This window comes from Aulonocara stuartgranti, assembly GCF_965226115.1.
Source record: "Aulonocara stuartgranti genome assembly, chromosome: 5".
Lineage (NCBI taxonomy): Eukaryota > Metazoa > Chordata > Actinopteri > Cichliformes > Cichlidae > Aulonocara > Aulonocara stuartgranti.
In genome coordinates, this window is record NC_138943.1 from 15,853,565 (window position 1) to 15,871,411 (window position 17,847).

The 17,847-nt window shown below is 38.3% G+C and overlaps 1 protein-coding gene across 2 annotated transcripts in view; it reads left to right on the forward strand.

Moving 5' to 3' along the window:
• LOC309706220 (guanine nucleotide-binding protein G(i) subunit alpha-2) overlaps window positions 1-17,847 on the forward strand; it is a 49,509-nt gene that overhangs the window by 19,469 nt on the left and 12,193 nt on the right. For both annotated transcript variants that reach the window (XM_082532534.1, XM_082532535.1), the window contains 2 exons: window positions 10,824-10,866; window positions 14,428-14,569. In XM_082532534.1, the coding sequence (XP_082388660.1) occupies window positions 10,824-10,866; window positions 14,428-14,569 (185 nt within the window). The remainder of the gene's footprint in view (window positions 1-10,823; window positions 10,867-14,427; window positions 14,570-17,847) is intronic.

A 17,847-nucleotide genomic window follows, 5' to 3' on the forward strand; every position in this document is an offset into this window, starting at 1 on the left:
ATAATTTGGGAACAGATATTGAGTTTGGACAATGTGTCAGCAGTTATTTTCAGTCCACTGAAGGGTCGAGCTATTCCATGCTAAAAGCAGTATTTTGTTGACAGGAATTAGACTCAATAAGAAATACAAATGATAGTGCTACAAATTCAGAAAGAAATGATACTTAACAAGTTAACATTAACAAGTTTTGTTCATATGTTACTGTTCAAATTCTATTCAAGAAAATCCTCCGGGAATCAATCCTATGTATGTATGTATGTACTATGGCACAGAACATCACACCAGTACCCAGTACATTGAGACAGAGCTGTATATAAAAAATAGTCTCTTGTTGAGGATCCTTCTTGATGCTATTAACACATAAAAAAGAACTTTTAATTGGCTATAAAAGCTATGAAGCAGTCGTGACACCAACGGTTGGGGGCAGTGGGCCGGATGAAAAAGCAGGAGGAATCGTGTCACAGCTGAGCCAGTGACTCATTCTCCCATGGCAGACGCTTAAACAATAGATGGCCTATAGCGCTGGCATATGCTGAGATGTGTTACATGTCTCCACAAAAGAAATGCAAAGGCAGTGGGCTGAGTGGCACAGAGATGTGAAACAGTGTTTGTGGTTATAGGCCTCGTTAGGATGCTGAGACACTGTGCTGAAAGGGCAGAATGGATTTTTTATTCTCCCTGTTTCTAGGAAGTGTATTTGTTTGTAGTGTATGTCAATTTCACTAAATCCAGACTCAAATAATTGTTTGATGCATTCCCATGAAATTTAGTACCAGCATTTATATTCCAGGGAAAATGAATCCAGTAATCTAGTAATTTCTTGACCTTTCCTCTAGGAAAATTACTGAAGTGTCATTTCTGAATGTGAAATAATTCAGCAGTTATTTGATGAAACGCCACAAAAGGCCAGTTCCCCATGTAAAAATTAAGAGGATTCTCACATTTCATCAGCATGATCCATTGAAGGTACACTTCTTTTTAACAGAGTGATTAATTAACCAAGTCCTTTAGTAGTTTATATCCTTGTTAGCTTAATTTTGCATTTTTCTAGATCAATTTTATGCTTGCAAGTATTGTTAATTACAGTCAATAATGTCAAAAACCAAAATAATAATACAATAATAAATTGTTATTTGTATAGGACTTTTTTAAAACATAGGGACAAAGAACTTTACTGAATACAATAAAATAGAAAATATACAGAAAGAAGAAAACATACACTACAACCACAGTGTACATTTTTTAATGACCTATCAAATGTTAGCTAGTAATACAGGTACTCAATTAAATAGTTTGCCCCTACCATGCAAAATACTGGCCACTGCAATAATTTGCTAGCAAACTAAGGAACTGCAAAGGTTTTCAGTGCAGTGCTTTATATCTGTAACAACCAGCAACCTCCAGCAACTACTCGCCAACCGGTTGCAGAATACATACTTTTCCCTAGGAAATGGCAGTTGCATGGGGCGTCACTGACCAGTCTTTAGGCTTGAGTGAATGATGCTATAGCAATTTGATGTTTCAATGCCAGCAATCACTTGGCAACTGGTCAGAGCGTGCACATTTTCATTCATGACCATTTTATTCCAGATGGTTGCTGATTGTCCTTTAAGCCTGTGTGACTGGGGCCTTAGCTAAACACTAATTTGCTGAAACAACGCTGGCAGTAGGAAGAAAACAAGTGATTTTTGCTGCTGAGTGCTTTACAGCTCACTCTTACGTGTTTCTCATTCCAACGTCACCTTATACCTGAGCTCTGCATTTATCTATGAGTTGGCAGATAACCTGTTATGAATATTCATTACTTTTTTTTTAAATCAAGCACTCATGCTAGTTCTCTCATCCCACTATCTTTTCTCCTAACCATTTCCTAGTGTGTTCAGTCCTCTCACACACTTTACTCTGCATTGTCATCCACCTCCTCCACTTCTTGCTCATTTGTCACTCTTGTTCACACTGTCCAACTCTACTCCCAGTACCACCTATCTATCCTGTCTTTGTTAACAGCCTTTTAATTACAGTACTTTTTCTTCCTCCCCATTGTCCTCACTCATTCTGTTTTAAATTCTGTTTTACGTTCTTAATAATGTTGGATAGAAACGGGTTCACCTCTGCTCAGAATCCCCACACCATACACTTATAAGGTCCTGTGCCAGCCCTTCCAAAGGGACTCTGCGAGTTCTTATCTCCTCCCTGTTGTACGCAGCTATTCTGAGCCAATTTATAATGCAGCTTACCTCAGCCTCAGAATTTTAATTAAAAGATGTGACTCAAATAAAGACCATAAGACGTCAGTTGTGTATTATGATTTTTTTGGTCAGTTTTTTCATATGTTTTAACACCTACGTATGTCAAAAACAACTCCCCTCTCGTTTCTGCATTAGTCTAAGTGCTTCACCAGGCACAATGTAGCCATCCTCTGATAGACATTGAGTCACACCAGTGATTTCCTTTTTATCGAAGACAAGCAGCATCACTCTGAGCTTCCCACTTTCCCTGACAGATCCAACACTCATTTTCACAAGTCTAAGCAGCAGATAGAAGTCAACAGTAACTGCATGTCAGAGATGGTGCTTTTTATATTTTGAACATTTTTAGTAATTATAAAGTAAAAAAAAAAACCAACTATATAAAACTGTAACTTTATTGAGTAAAAGTTACAGTGTAATAGTAAATAAAAAACAGTGCTGGTTTTTAGTTTTATTTCCCCAACAACTAAAAGCTACTTTCATCTGAAATGTGGGCCTCAGCTTTATAGACAGTGCCTTCAAAAATGTCAGAAACAAACATTTTAAAAAATGTGACATTTAGAGAATAACTGCTCTTCCTCATGGCAAAAATCTTTAGTTGGCCTGTTTGACTAAGAGTCCAAAAGCAAATGGTTTACAGTCATACTAAACTGCAGTAAATTTTTGGCATTCATGCTGTATAAATAATGATAAAAATTGTAGCAATTAATTTGCCGTCAGCTGCCTTATCTTTTAATCAAGCAGTGCTGTAAACACCCTCGAGAAAATGCCAGATGTAGATTGGTATCGTAAAAGCTTTTTGACTGATGACTGACCTTTTCTGCTGTGACATTATGTGTGGATGTTTGTGTGTTTGCCCAGTTCAGAATATCTCATCACACCATGAATGGACACTTTGTGTCATCAGCAGTGGGTGACTGAGGCAACTGCCAAGTTTTTTATAAATGTAAGTGGGTCTGTGAGGGTACTGGATGTGTTGAGAAAAATGGCTGTATTTTTTGTAGCCTGGCTACTTATGATCCTCATGCTACAAATCACGTTGTTACCATTGCTGCATGTTCTGGTACTCACTGAAAAACAACTCTGGAACAGCTATGAATAGTTGAGGTTAAAGAAGCAGAAAGTACGGGGGGCGGGCGATTTTCTTCTAATTGGCAGAAAGTGATTCTGAGCCTATTTGACTGAATGGGCTTTCGCACCTGCTGGCACAAAGCATAGATGGATCTTTGTAATGCTGGTTCACCCTCATTGCTGCACTAGCCCTGAAGCAGTGGATACAAGTCTTTATTTAGAACAGGGATGCCAAATACTCAGTATACATTGTGGACCACATACAGCCAGCTTTCATCTTTAGTGGGTTTAGGTTTATATAGTGCCAAATCACAACTGAGATGTAACCATATGAAAACGTTATAAAGAAAAGCTAATAATGTAATAATAAAAAGATCTGTCAGCATGACACTTTGGGTTCTAGTCATAAGTAATAAATGTGCAAAATTGGAGAAGAGGTTCAGGTAGCTCCCTGACCAGACTCTTGTAATTATAAAACTAAAGATTTTGGTTAATTCACAACAACGTTTTTTTCTTTTTTTTCCCAATTTTATGCCCTCCTTCACATTTTCCAAAGTCATGCTGTGGGCTGGATTGAAGTTGGATAGAGATTTAGAATATTCTTTAGATTTGTCAGTAGCAACAGAATTGACTGCTTTTAGTACCACTATTTGATGTACTCTGCAGGGGCTTGTGTAACTGTTTTAGCTCCATGTGGGAAAGTTGCTGAAATCAATTGTGCAATCAGACATTTTATTGACATATAAAACTGTGTTAATATCCTTCTCAATGGCAATTGATTCATGTAAAGTTGTCAGGCGCAGTGGCCCGTGGACATGGGATGGACTCAAGTGCAGATTCAAAACCGGAGGCCAGGGGTGAGGTGTAACGAAAAGAGATTTTATTTTACAATGCTCAGAGGCTAACAGAAAGTGCAGACTAGAATCAATGAACTTAAACTAGATGTCTGAGGCGAGAGAAAAATACTGTGATGATAACTAGATGGCAGGGATAACTGGGTGCAGGTACTGGGCAGGGGAAACTGTGGCGGGCCAGGGCACTGAAACAGAGGACAGAGCAGTCAGGGGAATCCCACAGAGGGTTGCGAGTGAATCTAAGGATAGTACACTGAGCTGTCTTACAAGCTTGCAGGTGGGGGTTGCGTGGAGGGGGGAGGCAGGAGAGGTCCAGGCGGGTGCTGCATGCAATGCAGGGAGGCAGGCAGGAGAGAATGGCAGCTCCAAAACGGAGAGGGATTACCAGAGGTGGGACCAAGTCATTGTTTTGCAAGTCTCAAGTAAGTCTCAAGTCTTTATCCTCAAGTCTCAAGTCAAGTCTCAAGTAATGTCAGGCAAGTCAGAGTCGAGTCTCAAGTCACTGGTGTAAAAGTCCGAGTCAAGTCACAAGTCTGAAATTTTGAATTTCAAGTCCTTTCGAGTCTTTAAAAAAAAAATGAAAAAAGCATGTTGCAGTTATGCTAAATGTAAATATTAGACCATGTAATTTTTAAATCTGTGTTTTTCTCAACACATGACAAAATAGTGAACGTAGAAAATATACACAAATTGTGAAATTGCACCTCTTTAAAATGCAGCTCAATTAAACCTAGCTCCAAGAATAATTTTCACCAACAGTTCTGAGATAAGCTGCATGTTATTCTTGGATGCGGTTGTAGGACCGGCTTTAAAATCGCATGACAAAAATATCATACACATTAAAAAAAACTGCATCACCAACGTAGCCTGGACAACATTTGCTAGTTAGATGAAGTCAGCTATCTCATCGTAGCATATTTATATGCATATTTATAATTATACGGTTCTTGGAGTGAGTGCATACACTCATGAAGTTTAGTAACTTCAGGTCACTGCAACAAGCCCAGGTACAGTTTACCGACGGATGGGTGCAGGACCTTGAAACGCACCGTGTAGAACGAAAGACCATCGTACGTATCATAAGTTTACCAGTCTCACAAATCGTCGTCATAAATATACATTCGTTAACCGTTTATTAATAGGACCTTTGAGCTCAACGGTAATTAATTAGCAGTGGAAATAATTTCTGGTACGAGTTACAGAAATGTAGCAGTGACAATAATACTGTATGCTGTAATCGTACTGGGCAATTAGTGATACAAAAAACCTGTTTTAAACTGTGAATAAAAGTATATGTTTTTTTCAATGTACCATAATAACAGAGGCGAAACGCAATATTGTGTCAGGACAATTCACTATTTATGCACAATAAACAAAGGAGCATAGCGCGACAATTTCTGTTCAGCGCCAGACTTGCTTGTAACCTATATCACCAATTATGTTATGAAAATGACGTATTAACTACAACAGCAGACTGACCTTTGTGGAAATGCTTGGAGCAGACTAACCTGTGAGCTGGAGTGTTCTGGGACGTTATATTTGATCATTGAATGGCTGCAATCCAGGCCATCCGTCGCGTCTTTGTTACTTCGGAAACATGAACAATTTCTCTTCAACGACGTAATCCGATAACAACCGATCTCTTTACCCGTCGGCTTCCCGTGGCTGTCATGCGACCGGCTATTGCAGTTAATAATACAACGGCTTCTTGACATTTTTGTGTTTCTTTTTATCGCTGTGTGACTGATTTCAATTGAAAGCCTGCGTGCGCTAGTACCTCTTGCCACGAGTTCCCAGAATTCTTTGCGGTTTACCCCTGAATGACGTCACATTTTCAATCTCTATATAATATGCATGTTAAATTTTATATTTGGGGTGAAATATCAAGTCTTTTCAAGTAAACCGATTCAAGTCCAATTCAAGTCCCAAGTCATTGGTGTAAAAGTCCAAGTCAAGTCACAAGTCTTAGAACATTTTTTCAAGTCAAGTCTAAAGTCATAAAATTAATGACTCGAGTCTGACTCGAGTCCAAGTCATGTGACTCGAGTCCACACCTCTGGGGATTACCGGCGGCAGCAAACTGGTATCCAGGAGAGCTTGGTAGGTGGGTTTCAGAGGCTGACGAGAAAAACAGAGATACGGTCAATACACACGATTAGTCACCAAGGAACGGACGTGAGGCCGAGAACTGACTAAAGTTGGCAGATAATCTGGCGAAGACCAGTTGAGTGCGCCTGTCATAAATACTGCTGGTACGATTGCCATCAGGTGAGGAACAACAAAGACTCCACCCAGTGGGGAGGAGCTGATGCTGTGGAAAACCACCCAGACCACGACAAAAGTAGCTCTTTTTACCCTTGCAAACACTGTTTTGAGTGCCAGTGATGTAAGTTTGGACACACCTTCTCATTTCAATGTTTTTTTTTCTGTATTTTCATGACTATTTACATTGTAGACTCACTGAAGGGATTAAAACTATGAATGAACACATATGGAGTTAGTCTGAAGTATCTCAGAGTCTGAAATATCTCAAAACATGTTTTACATTTTAGATTCTTCAAACTATCCACCCTTTGATCACTGCTTGCACACTCTTGGCATTCCCTCGATGAGCTTCATGACCCATATGGAAAAGAAATAGTAAAAACTTATATGTGATTACTCATGAAAGTGGCCACTTTCTCATTACTTTCATATATTGTTTTAGTAAGTATCCAAAACATACAAGTTTCATTATATAAGTTTTCAAGGGATCTTATATCTGTTTTCACTCTTATATGCATTTCATACAAGTTTCACACCAGACAGATACAAACTTTATAAGATTTATATATATCTTTTCCATATGGGGAGGTTTGTCACCTGAAATGGTTTTTCAACAGTCTTGAAGGAGTTCCCAGAGAATATGAATTCTAACAGTTGTCAAATAGGGCAGTCAGCTGTGTACCAACCTGACTTCTGCACAACACATCTGATGGTCCCAACCCCATTAAGAAGACAAGAAATTCCACAAATGAACCCTTGCTTGTTTGCAGTGCTGTCAGCAAAGCAAAGAGTGGCTACTTTGAGGAATCTAAAATATTAACATATTTAGAGTTACACATTTTTTCTATAATTCCACATATCTTGCTTCATATATTTGATGTCTTCAGTATGTATCTGCAATGTAGAGAGTGGTATATATAAAGAAAAACCATTAAATGAAAAGGTGTGTCCAAAGTTTTCACTGGTAGTGTACATTTACTTAAAAAACAGTTATCAATAAAAAAGTGTCTGTTCCCACCTTAAATGGTTAGTCTACTTTTGCTGTTTTGTGTAGACGCAACGCATGCTAATTAAAAATAATAATTTGAGCTTTTGAAATAAGCATTGTGTAACACTTTTTTTTCACTCCTTAATAAGATTTATGCTACTACCTTATATCTGCGGAGGAAATACAACACTCCATGATCTTAGCAAGGTGCTATCCCTGCAAGAGAGATAAATGAACATATTTAATAATAAAATACTCTACTCAGGAAATATTTAATTAGAACACTTTTGAACCTTTACCAAGATTCAAATATCACACCTTTAATGTGTGCTTTTGAAATCTGTACTTGAAATCTGTATTTGGTATCTGCCTGAAAAATCTTCTGCTGGCTACAGTGCATTTTTATATTTTTCATTATAAAACAAGGAAACACAAATCATTCAGACTGCTTTTCTTTCTAATGGTTCACAATCAATTCCACACTGAAGATGGATTAAAAATATTTGTGTTTGTCTTGCACTGTCTATTCCCTTAGGTTGCAGGAATAGTGATATTTTCCTGTAAATACAACATCAGTTCAAAAGTTTTCCCCTGAAGCAGAATAAGAGCAGTCCCCGGTTTTCCTGTAATACCGTGTGCCTGAAGAATTGGGAGGCTCTTTTCTTTTTCTCTGCTGCTCACAAGCGTCCACCTCCCTTTAGGTCTGAAATATTAATGGATGAGTTTTATTCTGGAATCAGAAAGGTGCCCTTCATACACATGTGTGTCCACAGAGAGGTGGATATCACACTTTCTACCACCTACCTTATATTTTTAACCAGGACATTTTTTTATATAAGCACTTGTAAATCAGAGGCTGTATTTATGTTATTTGTTCATGCTTGTGCATCTGAAAGGAAGCTTTAATGTTCCAGATATAAGTAGATGGCAGTTCAAAAGAGGAGATTTGACAAGGCCCTTGCAATAAAACAATGTGTTCTTAAGAGATATGGTGTTGAAAAAAAGAAGCAGCTCCTTACACAGTTTTGTCTTGATTAGAGGTTTCTACAACAAGAAGCGGGCATTAGTAATTCAAAAGAGAAAACTGAGAAGATCATTTTTCATGTTTTAAAAAAAAACACACATTCTTTTGTCTGCTGGGTTGTTGCATAAAATATATATATATATATATATATATTTTATAAATACACAAATCACCTAGAGATCCATCCAGCTCTCTGACAGCTTGCAGCACAGCAAATGTAACCTAAGACTTGGCTTTTTACACTTCTCCCTTTGCGTTCCCTTCTTTTTCTCAGAAAAGTACTTGATGTGTGCGAAAACGATGTGTGTTGACAGCATGAACGGGCAACACTGCTTGTCCCAGTTGGTCCGTCAGCCCAAGGCTAAGCTAATGTCTGTTGGCAGGGCTGGGTCAGGTGGCGTGAAGGGACAGTTTATGGTGGCGCAGAAGTGGCAAGAGCTCGTGTCTCCTCATTTCAACATGATAACAATTGTCCGGAAACATTGTATTCATTCATTGTGTTACTCACTGTATTCAGAACTTATGGAAGTAGGTTTACAGGCTATGAAACAAAAGGCAGTAAAGCGCTGACTTGTGAACTGTGTGCGTGATGATTTTGCTTGTGTAAGGAACATACAGTTTTTGCTTGGCTGACTCAGAATTAAGTTTTAAATTCTTAATGGATCTTTAGTTCTTTACTTTTGATCCAGAGGAATAGGAATTTTACTGTCCCGATGGTGTAGCGTTTCTTGCTTTTACAGCAGCGTAACCAAGATGGTGGTTTCAGCACTAAATCCAATGTGTGCCCTGTACTGTGCTCTGCAATGCATTGAATTCTCTTCACTATTTCAAAATCTATTGTTTACTTTTATGCTTGACTAGCTTGTTGTTTTCCTCTTGCTTTTATTAACTTTTCCTGAGGAATTTTGAAATTGCTGTCAGTTGACATTAACTGAAATACTGGAATAGGATCAAACTACAAACAAGCGAACGGAGTGAACATTGCTCCATATCGTCACTCATAATAATAATAAAGTAACATGAGAGTTTCCAGTCCAAACCAAAGGGTTTCTAATATAATTTGGCATAAAAGACCATGAAATTCTAATGTTTCATTTGTGCACACAGTTTTCTCTACTCAAGCATGTTGGTGTCACGTAGGCCCTTCCACATCTGTGTGGGCAAATAGAAACTCTAATATAAATGTGACACATTTTATAAATCTCGTGCATCAAAGAACTGGGCTTCTTTAGAACTGGGCTTCTTTATTTCTAAAAACAAAAGGTATGGAGTCCCAGATATTTAACCTCTAGTGGAGGTTGTTCCCTTTGAAGTGGACATTGATCTACTATTGACTTGGTCATCCCTAGGAAAAAACTTTCTAAACACAAGCTAAACAACATATACACTATGTGCACTTCAGTGAGGAGAGGTCAGACCTGTACATAGGAGAAACTGAACAATCATTCCACAAATGCATGACAGAACATAGAGTTACACCTCAACAGGACAACACTCACCTGTACACTCATTCACCTGAAGGACAAAGGTCACTCTTTGGACAGTGAAGACAGATGGTCGCTGTGAACAAACATCATTGAACAGAGGTGGTGGCTTACCACACCATTTGTCAGCCACCTACAATGCAGTCTTTAGGTCCTTAGATCCCGGACACACACACCTTGCCTCAGGTTAGATTGGGGTAGGTCACATGATGGGGCAAAGTCTCACAGTGGTTTCGCCCTTTACCCCTGCTGATGGTAATGACCATTGACTTTTTTCACATCTTGGCTTATGTGATGATGCACATTATCAATAGTGGGTCAACGACCACCTCCAAAGGATACTTGGGAGTGTCCACTTTGTTTCTATAACTCAAGAAGCTTCTTGGATGAGCGGTGAAATGTTTTCATAAACTTAAGGAAGTCCAGTTGCCTTCTTTTTCAAGCTCCTAAGACTACCATGAACTGGATGACTAAGAGCCAACACAAACTTCTGCTGTGTAGTTTGTCTAATTAGCCAACTAGCTAAATATGACATCCCTGATAAAATGTTGTGTGCCGCAAAGCCACCTTTAAATGATCTTTTTCTCATCATAATAAGTGGCTTATTGTTGTGAACTATTTAATAGTCAAAAGCCACTTCTTCTGGAGTGAAAAATAAACACTGAAATGAATATGGGAAGTATTCATGCATATCTGTACATCGTGTTCTCACAAACGGAAACATAAATAAACCAGGCAACCCAGAGGATGAATGTGATGTTAGCAGTAGGTCATCACTGTGTGTTGCTCTTATTTTCAAAGCAGGAACAGCCACAACTAAAGTTTAAGTTTATTCTTGTTATGTGCGCAGAGATCCTTTGTAACTCTTTCATGTTAATGTTCCAACAGGTGCTGGGGAGTCTGGAAAGAGCACCATTGTAAAGCAGATGAAGTAAGTTGCAAAAGGAATGTTTATTCCACCTTTTTTAAATTCTGTGTAACACAAAAGCTTTTTCACGTCACTGGAATTTGGTTGGTAATCACAAAACCATTAAAAGCTACAAACTAATATTAGCTCTAATGCTATATGCCCATTACTCATTTTTTCTGTGATCTGTTGGTCAAATAGTTGTTTCCTTGTTTAACGAAAGCAACCAAAGTAGTTCTTATGTCTGTGTGTGGAAGTAAATGTTGCCCTTTAAGATAGTCCATTTAGATTTTTACCCCTCAGCTGTGAAAGGATGTACATATGTATAATGTGGTATATTGCCATCACCATGCCAACAGGTGGGGGACAAGTTTGTGAACGTGATGACTCGAGAACGGAGTGACATTTAAATTGATACCATAGGTGTATCTACTCAAGGTCTCAGAAGAGTTCGAATCTCATAGACCTCGACCTCAAGCATAGAAGTCCGAGGTCAATTGATCTGAAAAGCTTGTGAATACGATAGTTTGAGAATAAGGTGACGTGGGATTTTTAAATTCATACGATAGGTGCCTCTACTAGGAGGCTGAGGGGTACCATTGGCCACTGCCAGTATTTGTAAATGTCTTTTAAAAACCTCACAAATTAAGAAATTTTTTTATAATCACAATAAACTTTAATTATATTGTGTCACTGAGCCTAATAACCACAGTCATATTATAAGTGGTCACACGATGCCGGTTAACACCCCAGGAAGTCAACCCAGATTTTCTGACTTTAGCAATGAGTGTGTTTACATAAGAGGGGGCAGTGCTGACACCAGATGACCCATTTCCAAAAATGGACAGGTCTAGAGCTGCATATTTAAAGAAGAACAAGAGATAATCCTAAATAAATATAATAAATTTAAAATATAATACAAGCTAAAAGCAACACATTTGTTTTAGCTAGAGACTGCAAGAAAATCTGGCAGTTTGAATGTGTAAACTGATATTGCTATCACTGCTTAATTCTTCAGTTACAAAAGTGTGCAGAAGAATACATATAATCGATTTCTGACAGTCTGTTTAATTCTAAGACGCTCATAAAATCCAAGACATTTAGAGAGGTAAGTTATTGGCTTTATTAAAATGTCAGTGCATGAGGATGCCATGTTCTAAGGTTAATAGGCACAACTTTATCCATCATGTTGATATAATATTTCCAACTTACAGTGGGGTGTGCTGCATAGGTTGTTGTAATGGTATGCCTCAATAAGTATTGACTGACTGCCGTAAGGGGAAACCCTGTTAACTTCCGGTCACAGTTCACTGTTCTTATTTTATGTGTTTCGGTCAGAGAACTTGAGCAGTTTACAGTTAAATCGTTTCAGTTTTAGATACAATACAGTGGAGTTATTTCAAGTTGGTTCCCAGGTGATGTTGTGGTCACAGGTGTTTAGAATTTTTTTGTACATGTGAGAACGTATAGGGTTATTGGAAAGTACTTAACACATAGACTTGGCTTCTGAGACCAATAGGAGTCTATGGGAAAATGTCCCTCCATCTTGACCTCTGCAAACACTTTCCTGATAGGTTTCTGGGCTCAGTCTCTCAGTCTTGGGTCATACTGAATAAAAAAACCTTTTGTGAATCTTGGGAGTCCTGTGTTTCAGAATGGAGGTCCAGTGCGCAAGTAATTTTAAAGCTAGACCCCTCCATGTCATATAGCTATTTTGAAATCAAAATGACGATGGTAAAAACACTCATTTTGAGGCTTCAAAACGAGACTTCATAAACCAGGGGATGATGTCAGGGTAGCTAGGTCCATCTTTTATGCTATCTATAAAACAAAGGCTTTTCATTTCTTTCTTTCTTTTCTTTCTTTCTTTTTGTAAAGCTTGTGCACCAATCAGGATACACAATGACACAGATACTCACACACTAATGGATAAACACAGAGGACACTAAATGCCTTAATTATTCACATTCCTCTGGGCTAACCAGGCATTGAATCCATTTTTTATGAGTTTGGACCAAGAACAGTCTGTTGCTTTTGAAGCTAATTTATAAACTTGTACAGAGGTATCGATTTATGAAGACAGAAGCAATCATGACTCTGACCTTTTATTTAATGTCATACATGACATTAAATAATGTCATGTATGATGACATTGTGCGGTGTAAACATGTCTTACAGTAAGAAAAGTTAGCTAATTCAACGTTCTTAGAACAGCTCAAAAAGAAGGCAGCTGTTTTCTAAATTATTACTGTTCATTAACATTAACATCGGTAGGCTGTTAAAAGCAGGGGGCAGACCCACTTTAGAATTACTGTGGGGCTGTCTCACTTCGCTCTCTCTGCACTTTGTTCTGCAGCCTGATGAAATCTGGGTGATTGCACCTCATGATGGGCTGCACACTTGTGCATGCACAAACACTTAGTTCCGTCGCAGTCAGGGTAATAATACTGCAAGAGGTAAAGTTAGGATACTGCATCAGCTGAATGCTGCAGTGTTGAGGCAGTCCCACTGTGTGTTAACCCCGTTTGCTACACATCATCCTACACAGCATGCTGACATGATAAATGTTACACTGAGTATTCAGTATGATTTTTTATAGACTAGATAGCAACACAGACAAAACAAAATCAGCTTTTAGCTTCAAAAATATTTTGAGTTTAAACACAGCCAAAACTCTTAATGTAATCATTAATGTGTAACAATGATTGTAAAGAAAATGATTTAAACTATACAGTACAAAGACATTAATGATGTTAATCATTAACTAGCCAGTAACAGAATTTGAGCTAGTCTGATTTTCTGTGTGAAAGAAGCTGTTTAGTTTAGCAGTTTGACTTAAATCTGAGCCTGGCAGCTTAACTATGTAACTGCATTTGGGAATATGTCTTCTTAAAAATAATTCAGTAATAATCAACATGTATGTTTCTTTAAGAGAATTTCAGACAACTTTACATTGATTTATTAAAAGAAATAAGGTCAAACAGGTGACAAATAGGTAATAAAGGCAGTAGGTAATAAATAGGTTATAAATAGGTCAGATTCTGTGCTATTCCTTACTCTGTGTTGCCACCCACATCCATCCATGTCATCTGTACCACTGAGCTCCAGCATGACTTTTTGGGATACCTGCTGACAGTAAGAATTCACAAGTTGCTTCATTTTATATACTTTAAGCTGTTTTTTTCTTTATTTTTATAGCAAGGATGCTGGAGAACACTCCAAATGAGCTTGTAGTGCACATAGTGAAGCATAAGAAGTAGTTTTTGAAGACTTCATTAAAACAATAATTGATTCCCCCTCATGTACATCGAACCAAGTGTTGCTAATCTGTCATCCTGTTCTTATCGGCCATGAACTAATTCCATCCTGATGTGTGTCTGCTGTTAAATGAATTTCACATTCTGTGCAAAAAGCAAAAATGTGTCATTATTTACACTTGAAGTGCACCAGAAGAGTTTTTTAATTGACAGGGTAAACAGTAGAAATGATTTCAGCAAGCATAATTGCATCACACATTTGAGAATACTGTGGGCAATGTTTTAATGTGCACTTAAATAAAACTTGAATGTCTCTTGATATTCTCAGGATCATCCATGAAGATGGCTACTCAGAAGATGAGTGTAAGCAGTACAGAGCAGTGGTTTATAGTAATACCATCCAATCTATAATGGCCATTGTTAAAGCCATGGCCAGTCTGAAGATAGACTACAGCAATCCCACCAGAGTGGTAAGATGCACAAACACTCCCAAACACAATGTATTTTCTAAAGCATGGCGTTTGTGTACAAAATAATCACTCTAAATGCTTTTTTACTTGATCTTTACAAAATGCTTTATCTGTTGGTAAGCATGGGATGTGTAAGAGCAATAAAGACTCAGGAGCAAGATCCAGACCAAAGGCTAAAAACCATTGTTATGTGAGAATGCTGAATTTAATTTGGCCTTACTAACCATTGACTTACCAGGATGTTGCTTGGGGCTAAACAAAACAAAGCCTGCTTTATCAACAGCATCTTGCAACTGTGTATCTGGCACAGTACTTAAGAGTTACATTGTGCTTTCCCAGAATTGAAATCACAAGTTTTCCATTGTTTCCAGTCACTGTGTCCTATTTACTTGGTCCTTTTTCTCAATATAAAGAGGCTAAATAACCCAGTTGCTTACATACATACATATACACGTATGTGTCATTACTAAGACATGTATAACACGGTAAAATAGGATTATTTAAAGGCTACTATGACTCTTTCTTACATGTTTCCTCTTCTTGGCAGTTCTTTTTCAGTCAATACCACTGTCGGGCTGTGCCAGTGTTTTAAACAAACATGGTATCATGTGATTTCCAACATGCATCTGTTCACAGCAGCCTTTTTTTTTATCAGCAGTAAGATTTATGTAGTAGGTGTTACACAGAACTGGAGCACAGTATAATCCTTTCCTGATATGTCTTTGCAACCTGCAGGGAAATAGCACTTGTCTTACTGACTCCATCTGGTCCATCTTTGATCTGCTGTCTCCTTAAAGTTGTACTAGACAGAGAGGAGTCTGAAAGTATACCTGCTGCAGGAGCAACAGCAGCCACTGAGAGCTCTGGTGCAGATTGGATTAATTCAGTGCTGCTAGCAGGGCACGTTTGAACAGCACTGCAGAGGCTGGTTTCTGCAGCCTCAGCAGCAACACAAACTAATTTCTTATTTTGAAGAATACCCAACTGTAAAAGGAAGATCTTGTTGCTAACCCATTTGTCTGGAGGTGTTTTGTAACAATTGTTACCCATCATTTATGTTTGCTTTGCATGTTAGTGTTTGCTAAACCTAATCACTCCCAAACTAATGGTTTTATAACTGGCTAGCTAATGAAAACAGGCTTGTCAGTCTTTAAATTACTCCACATATTAAAGATGATTGATTATGCATTTATTTATTTTCTGTCATATATAAAGAGTTACAGTAGCGCATGCTTGTGACAGCTCTAGGTCTTGTGTTTATGTTCTTTGGCAGGCCTGCCTTTTACGTGCTCTATTTCAGATCCTAATCAGGAAATGGCTTGGGAATGCTTGGGAACTCTATAGAAACCAGTTTCCTCCCTGGCTGTCTCTTCTTCTGGAAGGCTCTTGCCTTTCAGGTCGCTAACTTGGTTTTCATTTGATTTCGCTTGGGTGTGCTGCAGTAACACCTAGTTTAAGCCATATTTGGTTTTAGGTAAGCACCTGCTTATCAGTTCTCCTTGAACCGCCTTTGTGTTGACTTGTTGTTAAAAAAAATATTGACCCAGGAAAAATTGTTTCTCTGAGGATCTCCATTTCTTGGTATGTTCTAAATGATCTGGACATAACACGTTCATATTAAATGTGTTCAAAATTTCAAACAGTGAGGCAAACGCTTACATCGTTAAAGCTGTTTATTATGTATAAGTGTTAAAAAAAAAAGTGATGAAGTGAAAACAGTTGTTTTTAGTGCTAAAATCCACAGAATTATCAAGTAAATCTGTCTCTATAATCAGCTTTATTGAGCTTTACAAGCTCTAGGTCTTTGTTAAGTCATCCAATCCACTACTTCACAGTTCATCATCATTCTCATTTTAGAACGAGGCAGAGTGAAATATTTGAGAGGCAGCCAGAGACGATTTTCGACGTGCAAGTCATGGATCTAAAAATAATTTAATTAGCCATAGCTACAGCTGATAAAATCTGCCAGCAACAGTTGTCATCTGAGTAGAAAAAATTAACAGTTGCTTTCGGGGGGAAAAAAATGTACCTCTGTTTAAAAGTAAGGATTTGCAAAGAATGCCACATTTAAGCTAAGTACTGTGTCACCATACAAGAATTTCAAAGGCTGACACGTAAAAGATATTTAATGATTTCTCTGATGTGCGGATGTGGAAGTTGTCTGTGTAGTTCATCCAACAGCAAATTTAATATCTATGGGATTTTGGACAGAGATGTGATGTGATTGTGAGGGCGAGATGTGCATTTGGATTCAGTTAATTCAGATCTTTAATTAGGTGATTAACGAACTTCATTATTATGACTGCACAATTCGAGCATATCAGAAGTACTTAATGAACACACTAAATAATTAGGTGCAGCTCATACAAACACACACTAAGTTAAACACAACAGGGCATCCGTGAAACTTTTATACTTAAACCTGCAGACAGAAGACAAGAGATGCTGAGTTGCAGTCTCCTGCACCCTGTGAACACTTATCAACTTTCAAACAAGCTGCCGGTGAGGTCTGACAGTGGCCGTGTGTGTATCCTGTAAGTGAAGCTGTAATAGAAGGATTAAGGACTCTGCTGTGGTGACGTTTTTTTTCTCACCCATAGATCTGTCAAATGGCTGGGTGTACGTGATGCTACTCTCGCACTCCCACACATAGCAATTAGTGTGCTAGCCTGCCCATACTTGCGCAGCAGCCCTGTAGAAATTGACACACGCTTATGGCTTTCATACTATTCTTTAATTATGCCCCATATTGGATTTCAGTTGAGCTGATTGTAGCAGCTGATCTGCATGTGATAAGGATCATTAACAGACACATTATGCTGCTGTATAGAAGTAAACATGAAACTCAAGTCAGTGTTTGCAGTTTCATGGTGATTCATTGCAGCTGCAAGTGCAGTCGGAGCCTGCAAATTTGTAAGTGAATGACAAAGAGGAGAAGGATAAGGCGAGTGTGTGTGAGTCTAATATTCTGCAGTCTGCAACTTGTAGCTGTGTTAAAAAGAGCAGAAAGCGTTTTAGTAAATGTGTCACATTCCCAGAGAGCCATCGTAAACATCAATTTCATTGGCAGCATGTGAGCGCATCACTCATAGTGACGCACCACTAAATAAACACATTTCAAAAGAACAGTAATGCTATTGGTCCAGTCAAGACATTGACTGGACCAATAATAAAGGACATACACAAATTCAGTAAGCTGGCCATTTAACCAACGTAAACATCACCATCTAATAGGCACAGACGTACATTCACCGGCTGCTTTGTTAGTACTGGACTCC